This window comes from Pygocentrus nattereri, chromosome 14 (genome assembly GCF_015220715.1).
Source record: "Pygocentrus nattereri isolate fPygNat1 chromosome 14, fPygNat1.pri, whole genome shotgun sequence".
In the NCBI taxonomy this organism is placed as follows: Eukaryota; Metazoa; Chordata; class Actinopteri; order Characiformes; family Serrasalmidae; genus Pygocentrus; species Pygocentrus nattereri.
This window is the reverse complement of record NC_051224.1, coordinates 10,203,597-10,222,618: the sequence shown is the minus strand read 5'-3', so window position 1 is coordinate 10,222,618 and position 19,022 is coordinate 10,203,597. Positions and strand designations below refer to the sequence as shown.

Here is a 19,022-nt window from a genome sequence, read left to right as displayed (position 1 = left end):
CCAGTTTAGATGCTGGAGAGCTCAGATTCAGTGCCCCTAGCTGTAATTTGTGCATACTGTTAAAGGTGTTGATTACCTGCATCAGATGCGTCAAGGCCACCGGACATTTTTTGTCACGTAACTAAATCAAAACATGCCAGTGCTTCATGACTACGAGCACCGTCCAGTTTCTCAGCGCATCACAGTGCAGCATTTTGCCATTACTATGTTACATTAAAGCCATTGCACAAAGCCACTTGTGGATTAACATTGACAGAGAAAGGCAACCAGCATTTTAGATGAACAGACAAATGGCAATAGTAAATTACTTCAGCAAACGTCGCTATCCTATTCTTTTAGCTTGTATCTTTCACCTCAAAAACATCCAACCATGATGAGTGATGAATGCTTTGTTTTATTGAATTTATACAAGCGAAGTGTAAAAATGAACCTGAACCTGCCTTTTGTCGGCACTCATTCTATAGCAGTGCTCTGTTATTTAATGCTATGCTTGGGTGTGGTGTGTCTGGTGTGCAGTGGCCTTTAGAGTTGGAGCCTCCTGCTTAGATGGTGATATGGCAAAAGTGTAATATTACTTAAAGATTACTTACCTTTCATATTTAAAGATACTTAAATATTACTTAAGATACTTAAAGGAATTTTAACAATATATATGTTACAGTACTTTTTTCAGACATCTGATCAGTTGGGGCAGAGACCCACAAAAAACCCACAGTGCAAATTTTTTTTTTTTAAATTGCCATCAAAACTGTAAGCATGATGATTTTTTTCAATATTTCACATGCTGTGGCTACTCCAGGAGGCTCCAGTCTCCTTAATGTGGGATGTCATCCACAGCTGAGGATGAGGATTAATAATGTTGAGTTAAAATCAGTTACTACGGTCAACTACATATGAAATACAATTGTAATTTAGAAACTTTCACATTCTGATTTTGTTATAATTGCAGTTAGTTATTTAGCCCTAAGAACATTCCTACGAAACCATTTTTTTTCTGCACAAAACTTTTGTGAATGGAAAAAAAATGGGCACATTTTAATAATTGTGTGTTATTACACAATGTAATTGAACCCCACACTCTGAGTACTTTATAGTTTATATAAAGTGACCATGTCAACTTATATCTTCTTCTTCTTCTTCTTCTTCTTCTTCTTCTTCTTCTTCTTCTTCTTCTTCTTCTTCTTCTTCTTCTTCTAAACTGTTTTATCAGATGCTTCTGTCCAGATCACTCTCTCTTAGAGAATTGTTTCAACAAGAGTTGTTTAAGTAAATAACTGTGGGGTGCATTTATGTGTATGAACACTTGCATGTATGTATGGATGCACATTGGCTACAGTTATGAATTATTAATGTCTACTTCTGTGAAGCTCCTCATAATGGATATTTCATAGTGTTTGTATGCATGTGTGTTTGTGTGTGTTCGTCCGTCTGTCCATCCAAAGGGCTCTTCACACACATCCTGTTGGACGAGGCAGCCCAGGCCATGGAGTGTGAGACCATCATGCCACTGGCATTGGCCAGTAAGAGCACACGCATCGTCCTGGCTGGAGACCACATGCAGGTACGGAGATGGACGCATCACTACTGAGAGCACATTAATCCCCCCCCAAAAAAATGCTCCATGTCTGGATGTGACCAGTAAAGCAGTTGACCAGTGTGACAGAGATACATAATGACATTACAAGCACTGCAACCCTTTCCTTATGTCTGCATCCATCACCCTCCTCATGATGCTAATTGTTTTTGCCTTTTGCACGACTGCTGCAGGTTCTTGGCTGAATGCTGATCACAGTGCTAGCGTCATGATTTGTGGAAGCAGGAATAGGATGAACTAAGTTTCTCTGAAGACGGAGTTAGGGAAGGAAGATATGTCCCTAGCTCACAGTCTGCTGATTAGGGCTAGGATGCTAAACGGTTATAAAAAATCAGGACAAAATTATTGGAAAATTATTTAACGCCACAGTTATTTTGTTGTTATGCACTATATTGACAATTATTCACTCACATCAAATAATTGAATTCAGGTGTTCCAATCACATCCATGGCCACAGGTGTATAAAAGCAAGCACCTAGGCATACGGACTTCTTCTACAAACATTTGTGAAAGAATGGGTCGCTCTCAGGAGCTCAGTGAATTCAAGCGTGGTGCCGTGATAGGATGCCACCTGTGCAGCAAGTCCAGTCGTGAAATTTCCTCACTACTAAATATGCCACAATCAACTGTGAGTGGTATTATAACAAAGTGGAAGCGATTGGGAACGGCAGCAACTCAGCAACAAAGTGGTAGGCCATGTATAATGACAGCGCGGGGTCAGCGGATGCTGAGGCGCATAGTGCGCAGAGGTCGCCAACTTTCTGCAGAATCAATCGCTACAGACCTTCAGACTTCTTGTGGCCTTCAGATTAGACTAGAGAACAGTGCGTAAAAAGCTTTCACCAAGTCACCAAGCGCAATACAAAGCGTCAAATGCAGTGGTTTAAAGTTCTCTGGAGTGATTAATCACGCTTTATCGTCTGGCAATCCGATGGACGAGTCTGGGTTTGTCGATTGCAAGGAGAACGGTACTGTCTGACTGCATTGTGCCGAGTGTGAATTTGGTGGAGGAGGAATTATGGTGTGGGGTTGTTTTTCAGGAGTTGGGCTCGGCCCCTTAGTCCCATTGAATGGAACTCCTTAATGCTTCAGCAGACCAAGAGATTTTGGACAATTTCATGCTCCTATTTATGTGGGAACAGTTTGGGCATGGCCCCTGATTGGTGTGGAAGACCTTGACTGGCCTGACCTCAACCTGGGAGAACACCTTTGGGATGAATTAGAGCGGGGACTGCAGTGTCTGACCTCATGGGCTTCTGGAAGAATGGTCAAAAATTCCCATAAACACTATCCTAAACCTTGTGGAAAGCCTTCCCAGAAAGTTGAAGCTGTTATAGCTGCAAAGGGTAGGCTGACATCATATTAAACTCTATGGATTAAGAATGGGATGTCACTCAATTTTATATGCATGTGAAGGCAGACGAGCGAATACTTTTGGCAATATAGTGTATATTCACAGTATATCTTGGGCAATTTTCATTGATACCTGCTGGCTTCTGCTAGCAAGTGTTGGATTCTTAAAGAAACAGGAGTGGAGACTTTGTCGAGGAAACAGAAGTTTAATAAACGTCCGCCTTTCTAACCATGCAAGTCTCACTAAGCTTACACAATGATGGACTCCGTCACCCATGTAAACCACACCTACTTCTTGTCCCTTTGTCTAAATGACTCAAACCCCTCTACTTGGGCGACTGCCTCTACCTTTTTTGTAATCAAAATGTTTCAAAAAATAAATAAAAAAAATATGCAAACTTTTCTGTTGTCTTATAAGGAGGATGATGAAGACATTTGGATACTATTGGTTTACTAAATCCAGGCCAACATAGAAATTACATTCACCTTTGGTTTCCGGAATGGCAGACGGGGGAGACATAAGTATCTATCCCAACAGACGGACACAGGACAGCAAGCAGGCTGCTAATGAACTGCCCTTTAGATAAAACCCTCATATCCTCCCTCACTTCGCCCAGCCTTAATTATTCAGTTCTCACCTCTTGTATGCCTCTGCCTCAGACTATCTGAGGACTTGCTGCTTACGCTACATCAGTGTTTGCTGCTGTGCAAGTGAACAATACAGTGTGAAGGAAGGCCATTCTACTGAAATATTAGTGGGGATTTATGTATATTTTCTGACGTTTTTTAATATTGTGGTTCATAAATGTGTGAATAACTAGTTTTGTGAATGCATTTTTGCATAGTTAAGATATTGAAGCGCATGCCGGCAGGTTTGATGGAAAATAATGACTTTCAGCAGACTCTGGAATTTTGTGCTGCCCTGAGTGTGAAGATCTGTTTGTTAGGCTTTAGGTTTCACTAACAAAAAGGTGTAATGGGTGTTCACTAAGGATGTAAAAGTGTGTTGTGCATATAGGGCTGTTATGGTTAATCGATTAAACACGGTTAAAAAATGTATTAAAATGTACTTTTTGGATCAATGGTTAATTGGCATTTTCAATAAGCATTGTCACTAAGCAATAATGATGGACACTCGTTTCTATGCATTTTTTGCCAGTAGGTCCACATGTTTTATGTTTATATATTTTTAAATGAAAACTTACTTCATTATACTTGTGCTGTGCAGTGTTTGAAAGGTTGCACATGGGTTATTGTTCGATATAGTTTTTTTTTTTTTTTCCCCCAATTGTTTAGCTATTTCTGATGTACTGCTTAGCTACAAGATTTGCTGTCTCTTATAGAGCCAGTGACTGACTCATAGTCATAGTTACAATGTGCATCTTGTGCAAACAAGATAAACAGTAGTTTTTAGTATACACCAAAGTAAATGAAGCAATATTGTACATGGCTGTTGTACATATAAAAATAGTGGAAGAAAGCAGAAAACAATTGAAACACATCATGGGTTTTAGAAAAATGACAAGCTCTTTCTTATAATGAGTGCAGTAATGCAGTTGTGTGTAGTGTTTATCTGAGCTCAGGCTTTGTATGACTTCAGTTAAAAATTCTCAATTCAACTGTAGAAGCAGTGCTATTTAGCACATTTTCACTCTTTCTGGTGGACAGTGTCATCTAGCACAAGTACATAACCAAGTGCACTATAATGTATTATATATATTATATAATGTATAATTTTTAAAATTACCCTGAATGTAATGTGGCACAAATACCATGCATCCACTGGTAGCAGAACTAGGTTTGTCTGTCTTGTTCAATTCAGTTGTATAACTCACATAATTGGCAAAATAATTTGTAGATTTAAGTATTAATTATCAATGTTGACGGACCTGTTTTACTGTGATGAAGATTTACTAAAGTTTCAGCTCATAAAATTGGGCATTTTTTGACTGTGTAATATCCTTTGTTCTCTCCAGCTGAGTCCATTTGTGTACAGTGAGTTTGCACGGGAGAGGAACCTGCATGTGTCTCTACTCGACCGACTGTACGAGCACTATCCCTCAGAGTATCCCTGCAGGATCCTGCTGTGTGAAAACTACCGCTCACATGAGGCAATCATCAAGTAGGTGTGAACTTTTTCACATCGCTCTTCCTGAGGAGACAGACATACAAACACAATACAGGGATATGCTGTTGTGTGGAGACACATACAAACATACAAAATGAATACAGAGCCAGATAGCAACACATTTTGTCATAATGCTCCTGGCTCTCAGTGATATGTGCTGAGAGTGATATGTGACAAAACCTAGCAGAGCAGTTGATTCTTCTTTAGCTCAGACTGATGAAGATGACGTTCCTTGCCACTTTGGCTGCATTCTGGTCTTAATGAAAGTTCCCAATGCCTGCACATATCTTCTGGATGTCTCAGCTTTTTGGAAGTCAGCAAAGAGAAGCAAACTGTCCTTGATTGGTGAGCTTGAGAGCTGAAATGTTAATTAAAACAGATACCTTGAGTGTCTTCTGTACTGAAATTTACATAGCATCTGTTTGTGATGAATCGTTTAGCATAAAATCTACATACATTGTGCTACGGCAGATTTTCTTGGGTTTCATATGGAAGAACAGTGCATTAGCTGTGAAAATGCTGTTGATACTTTTATTGTTCATAAATTGCTTGCAAGAAAGTTCAGGAAATCCAATATAGTTCCTGTTGCATAACTTGAAACAGTTTTTTTTCCTCCCTCCTCTGCAACATAATCTACAGTGGTTCACGTTTATCTTTTGATGACTATCATATCTGATTGCCTCTTTGCTTATGATAACCTGTGTGGCATAGTCTATTATCTCTGACAGACCTGTTAAAGGGCAGTGGTCTGTATTTGAAGCTTTCAGTGTAATTAAATGTGTTATGAATAGTAAAGAAGAATCTGAGCCTATTAAATGACCTTTATGAAGTAGCCAATGCTGACTCTGTAGTTTGCTTCCGGTGGCTGCAGCTATACGTCGGATCTGTTTTACGAGGGCAAGCTGATGGCCAGCGGCAAGCAGCCGCCCCATAAGGACTTCTACCCTCTGACCTTCTTCACGGCCCGTGGGGAGGATGTGCAGGAGAAGAACAGCACGGCCTACTACAACAATGCTGAGGTAGCGCACCGCGCACCAGCCTAGCAAAGACATGCTGTTCTAAACTTGCTCACTCGATAAACTTGATAACATATGTAGTTACATAATGAATTACACATATTTGTAGTGTCGAAGTTTGGAAACAGCACTTCTTCAGCTAGCTGTGAGTTTTGGAGTTTAGATTAATCATTTTGAGCTCTATTTATTATAATTTGTATAAAATGGATTTATTGCCGCGGACAGCTAAGGATTAATTGGGATTACATACACCATTATTGTACATTTGTGAGACAGTATATTTATAACCATATAGACTTTCCCTAAAAAAGTTTAAATCTGCCACCAGTTAGGATTTTTTCTATCACTGTTCAAAATATACACAATGCTTGGTTTCCTCTTGGCTGCACAGTGCTTTTTAAGACCTTGTTTGTTTTTTGAATTGGAGTAATGATGAGGCGTAGCCGATGGGTTACATTCCTAAATCAGAAACGCAACAGCAGCCTTTAGAAATCATGTTACTAATGTAGATAAAATCACAGAAATAGACACTTCTTGTGTGTTCTTTCAGTGTCAAAAAGCAGTGGAGTGTAAACAGTTGTCTGTATGTGCATGTGTGCATATAGGTGTTTGAGATTGTGGAGCGTGTGGAGGAAATGAGGAGGAAGTGGCCAGTGGCCTGGGGCAAGCTTGATGAGGGCAGCATCGGGGTGGTGTCGCCCTATGCTGACCAGGTCTTCCGCATCCGTGCCGAGCTCCGCAAGAAGCGAATGCCTGAGGTCAGCGTGGAAAGAGTGCTCAACGTCCAGGGTGAGTGTGTAAGCATGCTTAGTGCTGAGGACAGACCTAATAACTGCTGAGTTCTCATAATTAAAAGTGATTTACATCATTTTTCTCCCATGCCAAATGTAGTCAATCTGCAAGGATCTTGGAGGTTTGGTTCTTTAATTTTGCAGTGGCATCTTTGCCACAAAAAGCCTGGTGGGGCACAACAAATAGCAACCTACTGGTCAATGAAATGACACACAAGCTTGATCCAAACACAGAAACCCACTCCATCAATGAAATCACAATTTCACAAATTAACATTGTGGTGCTGGAGTTAGTGGAAGTGGACACAGGAATTTGAGTGATATGATAACATTAGATCTCACAAAACCTGATTATACAGCGTTGTGTTATAAATCCAAAGTTATCTAGCAGTATACATTCATTGTGGTCTGCAATTACACCTCCAAAGCAACATTTTAGAGTAAGGAAACATTTCTTTCCAGGCGTTGGGAATAACACGACTTGTACTAATGCAAAATGATTCACCAGGCATGGTCACTGCTTGAAAAGAAAAGCTGTGCGATGATCTTTCATCTGGGCAAACCTGTCAAACTTTTCCACCAATCCATGAAAGAATTCAAGTGATAGCCTAACAAGTGCAGGCAAGGAAAGCAGAAGAGTGTATTTAGCTACACTCCCAGTTAGCCAGGTCTACTTAAAGCACTCTGGATTAAAGGAGCAGTTTTTGTCCTGTCTAGACTGAATGATCTTGAAATCCTCTGGCTGGTGTGGTCCCAAATGTTTAATCTATTAATTTCTGCTCTAATGGCTGGTACCAAATTTAACTTTTATTACATTTTTGACATGACTCATTACATCACCTTACTGTTATGTGACTACCACAACTGATGAGGAATAATGGCTAGCTGTGTAGGAACGGCCATACTGTAAACAACGTTACTAAACATCTGGACATATGTAAATGTTTTTTTTTTTGGCTGCTCTCAGCATGGGGCCATCGTGAGCGTACCCCACAGTTGGTTATTGTAAGCCTGTTTATTAAGCACAATGTGTCTTTTGGTTAGACGATCACTGAAAGGCCAACCACACATTCACCAAATGAAGACTGCTAGGTAGCCTACTGGCATTTACACAACAGGTACAGGAAGATGTTTGGAATGTATCAGACAGCCCTACCACTGTCCTATATAAACGCAGAACAATGTTAGTTACAAAGAATAAAAATTACATTAGTTGTACTGAATTAATGATTGTTTGTTCACTGCTCCACAGTGATATCTGTTGGGGCCAGGCCCCACTGGCCCGTTATGTAGAGATGTCACTTGTCTAATGTTAACAGTTGTAGTAGGCATGGTGTGACTTATTTTTGTGTGTAAAACGGGACAGAAGTACAGACATGAGCCAGATTTTCATTCAGAGTTGGATTCTACAGTTTGTGGCTGTATAACATGCGTTTTATCTATTTTTATAGATAGATTTTCAGTTTGCTCAGTGTTAATTGGTGATGTATATGCTTCTATTACTTGTTATCTAAATTGGCCTCATAGCACCAAAGCTAAATTAACAAATTTTGGACACCGTTGGAAATTTCAGCTGATTGACTGCATTTGGAGCAAAAGAACATTTTTATTAGTTTGATTTTCCATGGCACCTACCATGCATTGCGATAAAAGGTGCTCTGATGTGATCAGTCCAAGACAAAATCAGGTTGCAATCAAAATGAAGCATGAGCAAATTTTCTGACCTACATATTTTGCAGTTTCTGCATTAGTTAATGTACCCAATTAGAGCAGAGACATAAAAAGTGGTGAGAGATTTTGATGCATAGTGCCCAATTACCACACAGCTGATTAAGATCATTGGTCCTAGACCAGCATGAAGAGTCAAGAAAAGAGAAGAGTAACTGCAAGCCCCTTAAGTGCTGTGAGTGTTGGCATGCTTGCAGGAGCGCGGGGATGGTTGAAGAGCTAGATTGGTTTGTGCATAATTGATGAGACGTTTGACTACCTAGGCTATTGAACTGAAATTGCCTTTTGAAGGAGTCCTCAGGTGCTCATTCCTCACAGTAATAATATGATATAATCCTTCGTCTTGTCCAGTGATAATGAAGGCAAATTAGCATTACTTCAGCATCTAAAATCACAGAGAGAACAAGCTTACCATCTGAAGAAGCTTTTCTCTGTCTTAAGTAGATTTAAGTATATAAAACAATTCACCTTATTATTCTTCTGGCCATTGTATTTCAAGGTTTGTGGCCAAAATATCTAGTTTGAGAAAGGAAGTGGCATTCATTGCTGGTTGACTTAGCCAAAACGGTAATGTTCATGTCCCATTAAATGCCTCCGACATGTTCTGGATCAATGTTCAGTCCGCGGCCGTCGCTGCAGGAGAGCGAAACTGAAACTATGGCAAGAACAACGCAATGAGCGTAAAAACCCCCTCAGATGTGGCTTTATAATAACTGCCTGAAAAAAGCTTTTCTAAATAGTTAAAACCCATGCCTGTTGAATATAATACAAAATAACTGTGTTAGAGAGAGAGTGGCAGATGTAGTGCTACACATCTTGCCCAAGGACTATTATTGGTATTAGATTTGGAACGGTATGTGTATTTTACCTGAAACTGTAGGGGCTTTTGGGCATGCAGTTGTACGGAGAATATGTGGTGTGAGGATTAGTGAATGTGTAATGTTGAACCATATTTCACAAATACAAGTTCGATGCATTTCGGTGTGGTGTCTGAAATGCAATAAATGCTGCCTACTCATACAGTATTCTGAGGCAGGAAAACAGTCATGTTCAAATCTAATGTTGGCGTAAAGCACTGCCTGCTGAAGTTCCTCCGTTTGGCTGTTATTTTGAAGGCAGCATAGATGCATCCTCCCATCTAACGCTAACAGATAGAAGTGAACCGTTGGTATCTTGGCAACATTATGACGCATCACTGCCTTTCAGCTGCACCTCAAACATGATTTGGTTGCAGATGCCTTCATTACAATGCTGCCTTCTGAGACCCTGACTTATGAGACAGTTTAGGTAGCGAGGCATCGAGGCGGCTGCCTTCAGTTTCAGTCATCAGCCAGCATAAAATTGTGGCCAGTGGGCGAGTGTAGGTTTTGATGTCTGTATTTAACTGAGTAATGCAGTACTGTATGAAAATGTTTAAGTTCCATATTTTTATAAAGAAGGTACCAAAGTTGGCAGTTGGTAAAATGCTTACCTGGATGTAAATACTATCCCTCCCTACTAGTAAGGGTGTCTCTTCTTTGGGTGGGTTGGGATTAAGCTTTTGTTTACAAATAACCTAAGTGAAACAAATTGTAACATTATTCATAATGCACAATGTTATTTTTTTATTACTCTATTTAATTAGGTTCTTTTTTAATAACATAAGATGTACGTTTCAGTTTTGTAGCCAATTGTGACCTATTGCCTTATAAGGTATCAGTCCTACGTAAAAATATGACTTATGTGAGAATGCATGTTCACGGTTTACATTTTACTGCTTAATACACAACAGACTGCACCAGCTACCTCAGGGGGAACTATAAGACACTAGGTGGATTAAACTGTAACATGCGCTACTATCTTTTCAAAATAAATGAAAATATAATGCTTAGCTTTATGCATCAAGTTTTTTGTTGTAGGTGTGCTGTTTTTTTTTTTTTTTTTTTTGGGGGGGGGGGGGTGTCTCCCTCCCCCCCAGGTACTGAGCTTCTGTGCGCCATTACACCCCTAGTTGTTAGTATAGTATTCATGCTGGGGTGGTGAATCGAGTTCTTTTGAGTGCATATATCTTCTCTGTACTTGCCCAGGGACTACAGTTAGTCAAGTTGTCTAAGCTGTATATAAAATAAACTTTGTGCTACAGTAATTCTCTCTCTCTACTTCCTATAGGTAAGCAGTTTCGAGTGCTGTTCCTGAGCACTGTTCGCACCCGTCACACCTGCAAGCACAAGCAGACTGCCATCAAAAGGAAGGAGCAGCTGGTGGAGGACTCCACAGAAGATCTGGACTATGGCTTCTTGTCCAACTACAAACTTCTCAACACTGCCATCACACGTGCCCAGTCCCTGGTGGCCGTCGTGGGAGACCCTATCGCCCTATGCTCTGTGGGCCGTTGCAGGTAATCAGATACAATCAGTAAGGCAGTCCCGAAATCAATCAGTTGGAGTTAATTTTTTAAACGCACCTTAGGCCGTAAGTCAAGAGGTGATTGAAGATAATTTGAGTGTTTTCTCAGGCAATCATGTTTATAATAGTGCTGCATGGAAGACAGCTGCTGTTATTTTGAGAATGTTATTAATTGTGAGCACATTCGATTTTAATGACTAATCACCATGCTCTGTTAATTCAGAAATGATTGTGATTTGTCAAGCTGCCTGAACACCTGTGATAATTCTCCCAGAGCGTCTGCCATTGATTAGTGCACTCGTAGGGCACGTGCTGAAAAGTCCTGTGATTGGTTGGAGAGCTCATGTGATAGGGTGTTTGGTAACTAAAGATGCCTGATTGTGATGCAGCAGGCAACTCCTCTAATTGGGGGTACATTTACTGCAGCCTTTTCTCAACAAGCTAATTTCAGAAAGCAAAACTGGGACTTTAATTAGTGCACAGCATATTAATTTATATTTTGTTATAGCAGGTTATTAATTGGGTTAATTGGGCAGCCCAGGCAGGAAGCCGAAGCTAGAGGGGCAGAAAACCATGCAGCTCTGAGTGGTTTCCTCATACTGCTGGGTGATTTTGGCGTTAGTCTACACTGTGACACTGGACCGAAGAGGGCCAGATGCTCTATCAGCTTTCGTCCCAGCTCTCGGCCCGACCTGGCATGCTCCAGCCTCATGCTGGGCCCTTTAGCGTCAGGAGCTAGTGAGGAAAACAAACGTGCTTGGCACCTTTTCCCAGGGTGCCGTGGGAGGGAGATGGTGTGAAGCTACTGCACTTGCCACTGACTGACTGATTTACACTGGCTGAGACAGTGCTCTTATTTGGCAGTGTGTTATGTCTGTGTTTGTCTGTAATCATGCTGAAGCACAGAAGATGAAACACAGGAAATGGTTTCATGATTACATGCAGTCACTTGGGGTCAGTCCTCTATGTAATCAGACCTTTGATTTGTAATCTAAGGCACTTTCACTGCTTGTGTGATTCAGACCCATCAAACTTTTCTTTAGTAAGGTCCATTTGTCAGATGTGAACACCACCTGTTCTGTGCACCAATCAAATGAAATGTGGTCCGGCAGAAGTCAGCCTCAATTGCATCCAAATGAACCCAGTTCGCTGTTGGTGGGAACATATTGTTGTGATGGTCCGGACCAAATGAGGGAAATCCGTATCGGAGCATTCTTTTGTACCTTGTTAGTACTGTCCTGTCTGCATAATCTGCTTGTTTGGAAGTCTGATTCTCGATAAGACACTCTTGCAGCATGAGCTACTGTTAATAAGAGTGGACAAGTGATTAAAATGATGACAATGCTTTTCATTTTGGCACGTGAATTGTATTGCCTGAGCGACCTGATTGGTTACATTCAAATGATCAAACCATTTATGAAGTAATAAATATCAAGTAAGGAGGATTATTATTATTATTATTATTATTATTATTATTATTATTATTATTATGACTGAGCATGATACACAGACAAAATCAGTGGTGTTGTCTCTTTATAAGCTGAAGTTGCTTATCGCTGCTGTCAGAACAAAACCTTGTATCCATTTTTGTAGTTTGTCAGTTTTTGACACAATTTGAAAATGCCTGTTGGCCTTTATATTGTGTACAAATTTGATGAAGAATAGACTAAAAGTAGTGACCCAAAATGACTGGCAAAAAAGTCTATTGTTTCCATTGACTTGCATTAAAACTAAAGCAGTTTTTTCTTTTTCTGTAAAGTTATCATTTTGGAGATGCAAGGTTTTCTTCCAACAACAGTGATATGTTCACTCAGTCCAGCATGAAGTGGGTCTTGTCATCAGGGGGTTGGCAGCATTTATTGACTAATTTGCATATTGTGACAGTTTTACTCCACCCTTTCATATTAAGGTTTTAAGGAGCAGCTGTAAGTGCTAAACCAGTCAGAACATAGCTTTTTTTTGTATATTAGTCTTTAGAAACACAGTAACCAAAACAGCCTCTATAATTCTATGGCGTAAAGAGAAGTTGGTACATATAAACATACAAAAATATTTTATCCACCTTTTAAAACACCAAATTATGTCTCCTAATCCTCATGCTGTAACTGTGTTTTTGCCTGTTGTAAAAGACCAACATGTCAGGCTGTAGTTGTAAAATGGCAAGAGTCTTTTTTTTTTTTTTTTCTGCTTGCCATAGCATCTCTGCGTACTTAAAATCCCTAGTGTTGTCCAGCTGTTAAATGCAATTTCATTATCATAGCTGTTTTTAGACTGTTCTATGTAGTTTCCCCTCCTAGGCATTGCTCTTCCAAGCTGATGGTTTTCACTGCTCAGTATAAGATGTGGTGTTGTCAGGGTGTTTGTGGAGGAGAAATGCAGGGTCTGTGTGTGTTTTGTGTTTGCGTATGTTGACACACGGTTCTTGAGAGGACTGTCCATCAGCCGCTGCTCTCCGATCCCTATCCTCCCTAGCTGCAGCTCACTGGTCGCTATGGAGACTGCCGTGCGTCAGCCAATCGTTGGAGCCCGGCTACAGGAAATGTCAAGCTGAAAGGCCCGGCAATTAAATGAATGTGTGTGTGTGTTGTGGTAGGAGGAGATGTGGTCCTCTGAGCCAACCTAATACTCAATAGCATGTTTAACAGCCAGCGCTGGCAACTCAGTAATCTAAAGACCAGCTCCTACCACTTCCTTTCTCCAAAGCATGTTTCTGTACATATCCTGGATTCACCACCAGCAGAGCAGTTTCATCCCTTCCTGTTTGTTTCTGTTGGAGCACCTTAATTTAATTTCAGGCTTAGTTCACATAGCTGCTGTAGCCATCACCTCTGATTTATATCTTTCACTTTCTCATTAAGACTTTGATTAGATGAATCAGATATGCCTCTTCGAAACTTCAGCGCATTATGTGGAACGTTTTTTTTTTTGATCCTAAGGAGATGGGGAGGAGAAGTGCTCTGTCAAACATTTTACACCAGATGGCTCAAAAGATTCAACACTTTTTTTAAAAAAAAATTTTTTTTATCCAACATTTTTACCATACCAGTTTGTGCTTTCATCTACTATGAAATCAAATAATAATGGCTCTTAAAGTATATTTCAAATACAAATACATCTGTGGAAAGTACTGATGGCAAGATAGTGAGGCAAATCTGAATATTTAAAGTATTAATTATGACCTGTATACGTGTTTTGTGCTTCAGTCGTCTATTATGATTGCTACAGTTTAGGTGAAAGGGGCCTCCTAGCAAGCATGGGAAAAAAAAAATCTCTGATCAGTATGAACGTGTCCAGGGTATATCCTGCCTTCCGCCCAATGACAGATGGGATAGGCTCCTGCACCCCCTATGACCCAGAAGGAGAAGCTGTGTGTGTGTGTGTGTGTGTGTGTGTGTGTGTGTGTGTGTGTGTGTGTGTGTGTGTGTGTGTGTGTGATCAGTATGAGAGCTCCAGCAGTGAGCACTTTCACTGAGCATGGTGTAAGGAACTGTTGTGTCCTCTGCCTGCCCCAGCTGCCTCCCAGTCAGAGTTAATGGAGCTTGTCTTCAGAATGGCTCAGAGTTCAGCAGAGATGCAGGACAGTGCCGTCTAGACCATGACGCAAGCCCCCCTTGCTCCTTGCATGAGCATCAGCAATTAGCACTTTTATTTTCCCAAATTAGACAAAATCTTACTTGCGAAAACCCACCACACCATGCTACACGACTGCCCAGTTGAGAATTGGAAGACCTTTGATATCTCAGACACTTATTGAGATTGAGTGCTCTGTGTCCAAAGCCTCTAAAAAGAAGTCTTTGTGGATGCTCTTTGTCTTCATTTTCTGTTGGGAGTTCTGAGGCTGATGTCTCTCCAGCTGTCTTAGTAAATTCTCTTACAAGAGCGACATGAAATGACTTTTTATATGTGGATATGCAACAGTCGGCACACCCTGTTACATTTTCTTGCTGACATTTCTGGACCGAGTGCTTTGCGAGTCGTGATGTCGAAAATGCAAGGCACCCCATTTGTTGATGTAAGATTTTTGTGTTCCATGGGTTCCAGTTATCTGGCTTATATTTAAATCCTATCTTAATAATGAAAATGTACTCCCTGCAGGCTCTCTTAGCTTGGAAAGCTGTGGTATATGAGTGCTTCTCATGCTCTGGCAGTGTGGTATCAAAGCCTGAAAGAGCTCTACCCGCCCCCTCTTCTCATGTTCTCGGCTCTGACTGCTAGTGACAGCCAGTGAGCTTAACAGGTCTTCTTGTGGGCTGCATTCTCATACTAGTTTATTGCATAGTTTTAAAGGGTGTTTCCTTGCTGTTCAACAACTTGGGTATTCTCCAGGCAGTAAAATTGCCTTGACAGCAGGACTTGAAGCTTTCACCTGGATTCTGGTTCCATTTTAGCCATTAGGTTTGTGATTTAAAGATGACCATGAAATTGCAGGATTTTTATGGTAACAATAAAAGGTGTTACTTCAGTTCAGGTTTCTTCTCCAGGAGCAAAGCAGAGTTTGTTACTGTCTTCTTCACACCTAGTCGAACAGTTTTCTCTGGATTTTACAAGCATCTGAAAGACTTTGATGATTGATTAAGTTAGATTGGGGTCAGAAATAAATTCTGCAGGAGAGCATAATGCCAGGAGCAGGTTTGGAGATGCTTGTTTCTAGCAGTGTAATGCACTGTGTACAGTATGCACATCTGTGATTGTGGAACATCCTGCTCATTGTACACATCTGTGTCCATATACAGAAAGTTCTGGGAAACGTTCATCTCCATCTGCCATGAGAACAGCAGTCTGCACGGCATCACATTTGAGCAGATCAAGGCCCAGCTGGAGGCTCTAGAGCTGAAGAAAACCTATGTGCTGAACCCGTTAGCCCCTGAGTTTATCCCCCGTGCCCTGAGACCCCAACGCCCTCAGGGTCCTGGCAAGCACCAGCATTCACCACCAAAGGTAAGAACTGCCACTGTTCTGATATGATATTATATAATGTATAACAACAAATAGTGTCATTTGTAATGTATTGCTGTAATATTATTAAAGAGCTTATAAAGTTTAACAACTAGTTTATTCCTATAATAGGTTTTGCCTACAGATTATCATTCATACATGATTTTCATAGGTGAGAGTAAAGTGGTGATGGGTATAGCCGCTGCGAGTAGGTAGTAGGTAATACTTGGCAGAAGTAGAGAGAGTGAAAATGCAGCACCTGGACAGTCTGTGATGTGCATGTAACAAAAACACAAATTGAAGAGCAACAAATCTGACTGGCACCCTGTGTATTACAAGCTAGATCAGGGGTCGGCATCCCAGATGTGAAGAGTCATTTTGTTCTTTCAACAAAAATCAAACCACCTTGGGATCCACAATTTTGTATGTCTAGTATGTCTCAGTATGTGCTAATGTCCTAGTATAGGCAAAAAAATATGAACACGCATGCAGACTTGCTTTGCTCTGCTTTTAGCTTTAGCAGTAGCTGCTTTCCTAACATCTCCTAACAGAAAACCTCTTCTCAAGTGTGCAGACTGAGAAATCTGATTATTTTACTGCAAAGGGGGATTTATTTATTTTTATTTGTAATTCTGCTGTGGAACCACACCAGGGCAGTAAAAGAGTCGTATGTTGCTGACCCATGAGCTAGAGTATGGAAGCATTTTGGCTTCTGTGAAGTTGAAGGGAAAAGGGACCTGGACAGGAGCCACAGTATATGCAAGTCGTGTCACGTGTCGTGTAAAATATTTTGGAAATGATGAACTTGAGAACCATATTACATGTTTCCCACTTGTTTTCCATCCGGTTGTACTTCCTGCCTACCAGAGAACCACCGAGCGAACAATGTCGAAGCTTTCACAACTTGAAAGCGAAATACAAATTCTTTTGTAACTTTAATTGCCAAGTATTTACGTTCTCAGTCATTGAGAACCTGGACTTTCACACTGTGTTGCACATTGGGAGCTGAGATACAGCGTGCCTCCTTGAAGATGTTTTACTGATGCAGCGATACCCCCCAATCTCTACAACGAGACCCGAACCGAAGTTATGGAATCACTAAATAAAACGGGTAAGACAGCTGTAACGTGCTGTGTGGACAGCCATTGCCACAGAATCTTATTTCTCTGTAACGGCACGTTTTATCACAGATGAGTGTCAGCTAGCGCCTCGTGCTCCAAATAAGAGCAGTGAATGAGAGCCTTCCAATTGACTTGCCACATGACTTCTGCGTGATTTTATTAATAAAAAATGTTTCTAGTAAATTCATTATGGATTGTTACAAATACTTTGCTTTAGAAGTACTAAGTCGTCACACAGTGAGGGGGGAAAAAATAAATTCAATAAAAAAAAAAATGATGCATTGATAATCATTTTCAGTCATTGCATCCCTGCCCTCTAAATCATAATCAAATCGTTAGGTGCCTAGAGATTCCCACCCTTAGTGGGTAGTTGGGAATGCTCAGCAGTAGTAGGGTATGGGGTTTATTGATGATGTTTTTGCAGTAGTAGAGTACGGAGGAAGTTGATATTGCTTGGCAGTAGTAGAATTTTGGGGGTGGGGGGGTTGATAATGCTTGGCAGTACGGCTGTTAACAAATATTCTAACTTCAGTTATATAATCAAGTTGTTAATGTTTGTTTTGGGGGGGGGCAGCGTTAAAAGCAAACTGGGTCAACTTTCCGTAATTGCAGTTTCTGCTTTCTGCTCAGGGAATGCATGCTCATGGGGAAGTTGAATTTGAGGGGAATCCAAGTCTGATGCAATATTCTTGTTGCATTGGTTTGCCCTCTTATGGACATAAAGCACAAAAGTAGATATTCGAATGGTTAATACTTGTTTTGTTGTTTTTGTTTGTTTGTTTGTTATTTATTTATGTTTATTAAAGAGGGAATAATCGTATGCCATTTTTGGCCAGTTTTGACAGCCCTCCTTGGCAGTAGTTTAAAATGCTTGGCAAGTGGTAGTATGTGGTGTAGTTGCTTGGCAGTAGTAGTGTATGGGGGTAGTTAATAATCCTTGGCAGTAGTAGAGTGGGGGGAATAATTGATTATGCTTGGCAGTAGTGCACACTTAAAGATGGTTCTTTAATGGTTATTTAGTAAAGAATACAGTTCTATGTAGAACCACGAAAAAAAAAAACGGCATGGTTTAAAGAGTTCTCTGCATCTTGAAAAGCTTAACAAACTTGTAAAAATAGAAGAACCCTTTTTGGTACCATAAAGAACCCATTCCAAAAGATTCTATTTAGAACCATGTATAACTCCTTCTGCATCAAGCTGAAGATCCATTTCATTAGTAAACTATGAGTAAAGTGTAGAGGATAGCTGGTAATGCTGCACATGAGTAGTGCACAGTAAGTACATGGTAATACTTGACAGTAGGTAGATTATGGGAGTAGTGGTTAACAGTGGTCGAACAGTAGTGAATATAGTGACAGTTGGTAATGCAGTAGTCCACAGGTCCACAGTAAATATTGGGTTATACTTGACTGTAGTAGAATGAGGGATAGTTAATGCTGGACATCAGTGCATGATGGGTAGTAGGTTATGCTTGGCAGTAGTTAGAGTATGGGAGTAGAGAGTAAAACAGTATCGGAGATAGGGATAGCGATACTGGACAGTGATAGTGCATGGTAGGTACTGTGTAAGCCTTGGCAGTAGTAGGCTATGGAGGGTAGTTGGCTGTGCTGGACAGTAGTAGTGTATGGTAGGTAGAAGGTGCTGGGCCATGTGACTTCAAATTAATGTCATGATTAATGGAATATTTACCTTGATTACAATTAAAGATTTTTTTTCCCCTCAAAATTCACTGACAGTTCACTGCACTGTAAATATTCTCTGCATATCTTGATGTAAATCATCTCAACAGCCAGATCAGAATTTGCACGGCTTTTCGTCAATCCAACTCAACATTTGTCGTCATTTCGCACTGCTGAGACCTAATAAACATTTGGGGTAATATTTCTGTACACAAATTAGAAGACACTTGTCCAAACCTCCGTGTTTGAAGCGATTTGAAAGACATGGTCGATTTGCTGCCATAGGGAGGCA

General features: G+C 40.5%; 1 protein-coding gene across 2 annotated transcripts in view; it reads left to right on the top strand.

Annotated features, from left to right (window-relative positions):
* helz (helicase with zinc finger) overlaps positions 1-19,022 on the top strand; it is a 61,234-nt gene that overhangs the window by 23,279 nt on the left and 18,933 nt on the right. For both annotated transcript variants that reach the window (XM_017685098.2, XM_017685087.2), the window contains exons 17-22: positions 1,443-1,561; positions 4,924-5,069; positions 5,947-6,094; positions 6,697-6,880; positions 10,759-10,987; positions 15,729-15,933. In XM_017685098.2, coding sequence (XP_017540587.1) covers positions 1,443-1,561; positions 4,924-5,069; positions 5,947-6,094; positions 6,697-6,880; positions 10,759-10,987; positions 15,729-15,933 — 1,031 coding nt within the window. The remainder of the gene's footprint in view (positions 1-1,442; positions 1,562-4,923; positions 5,070-5,946; positions 6,095-6,696; positions 6,881-10,758; positions 10,988-15,728; positions 15,934-19,022) is intronic.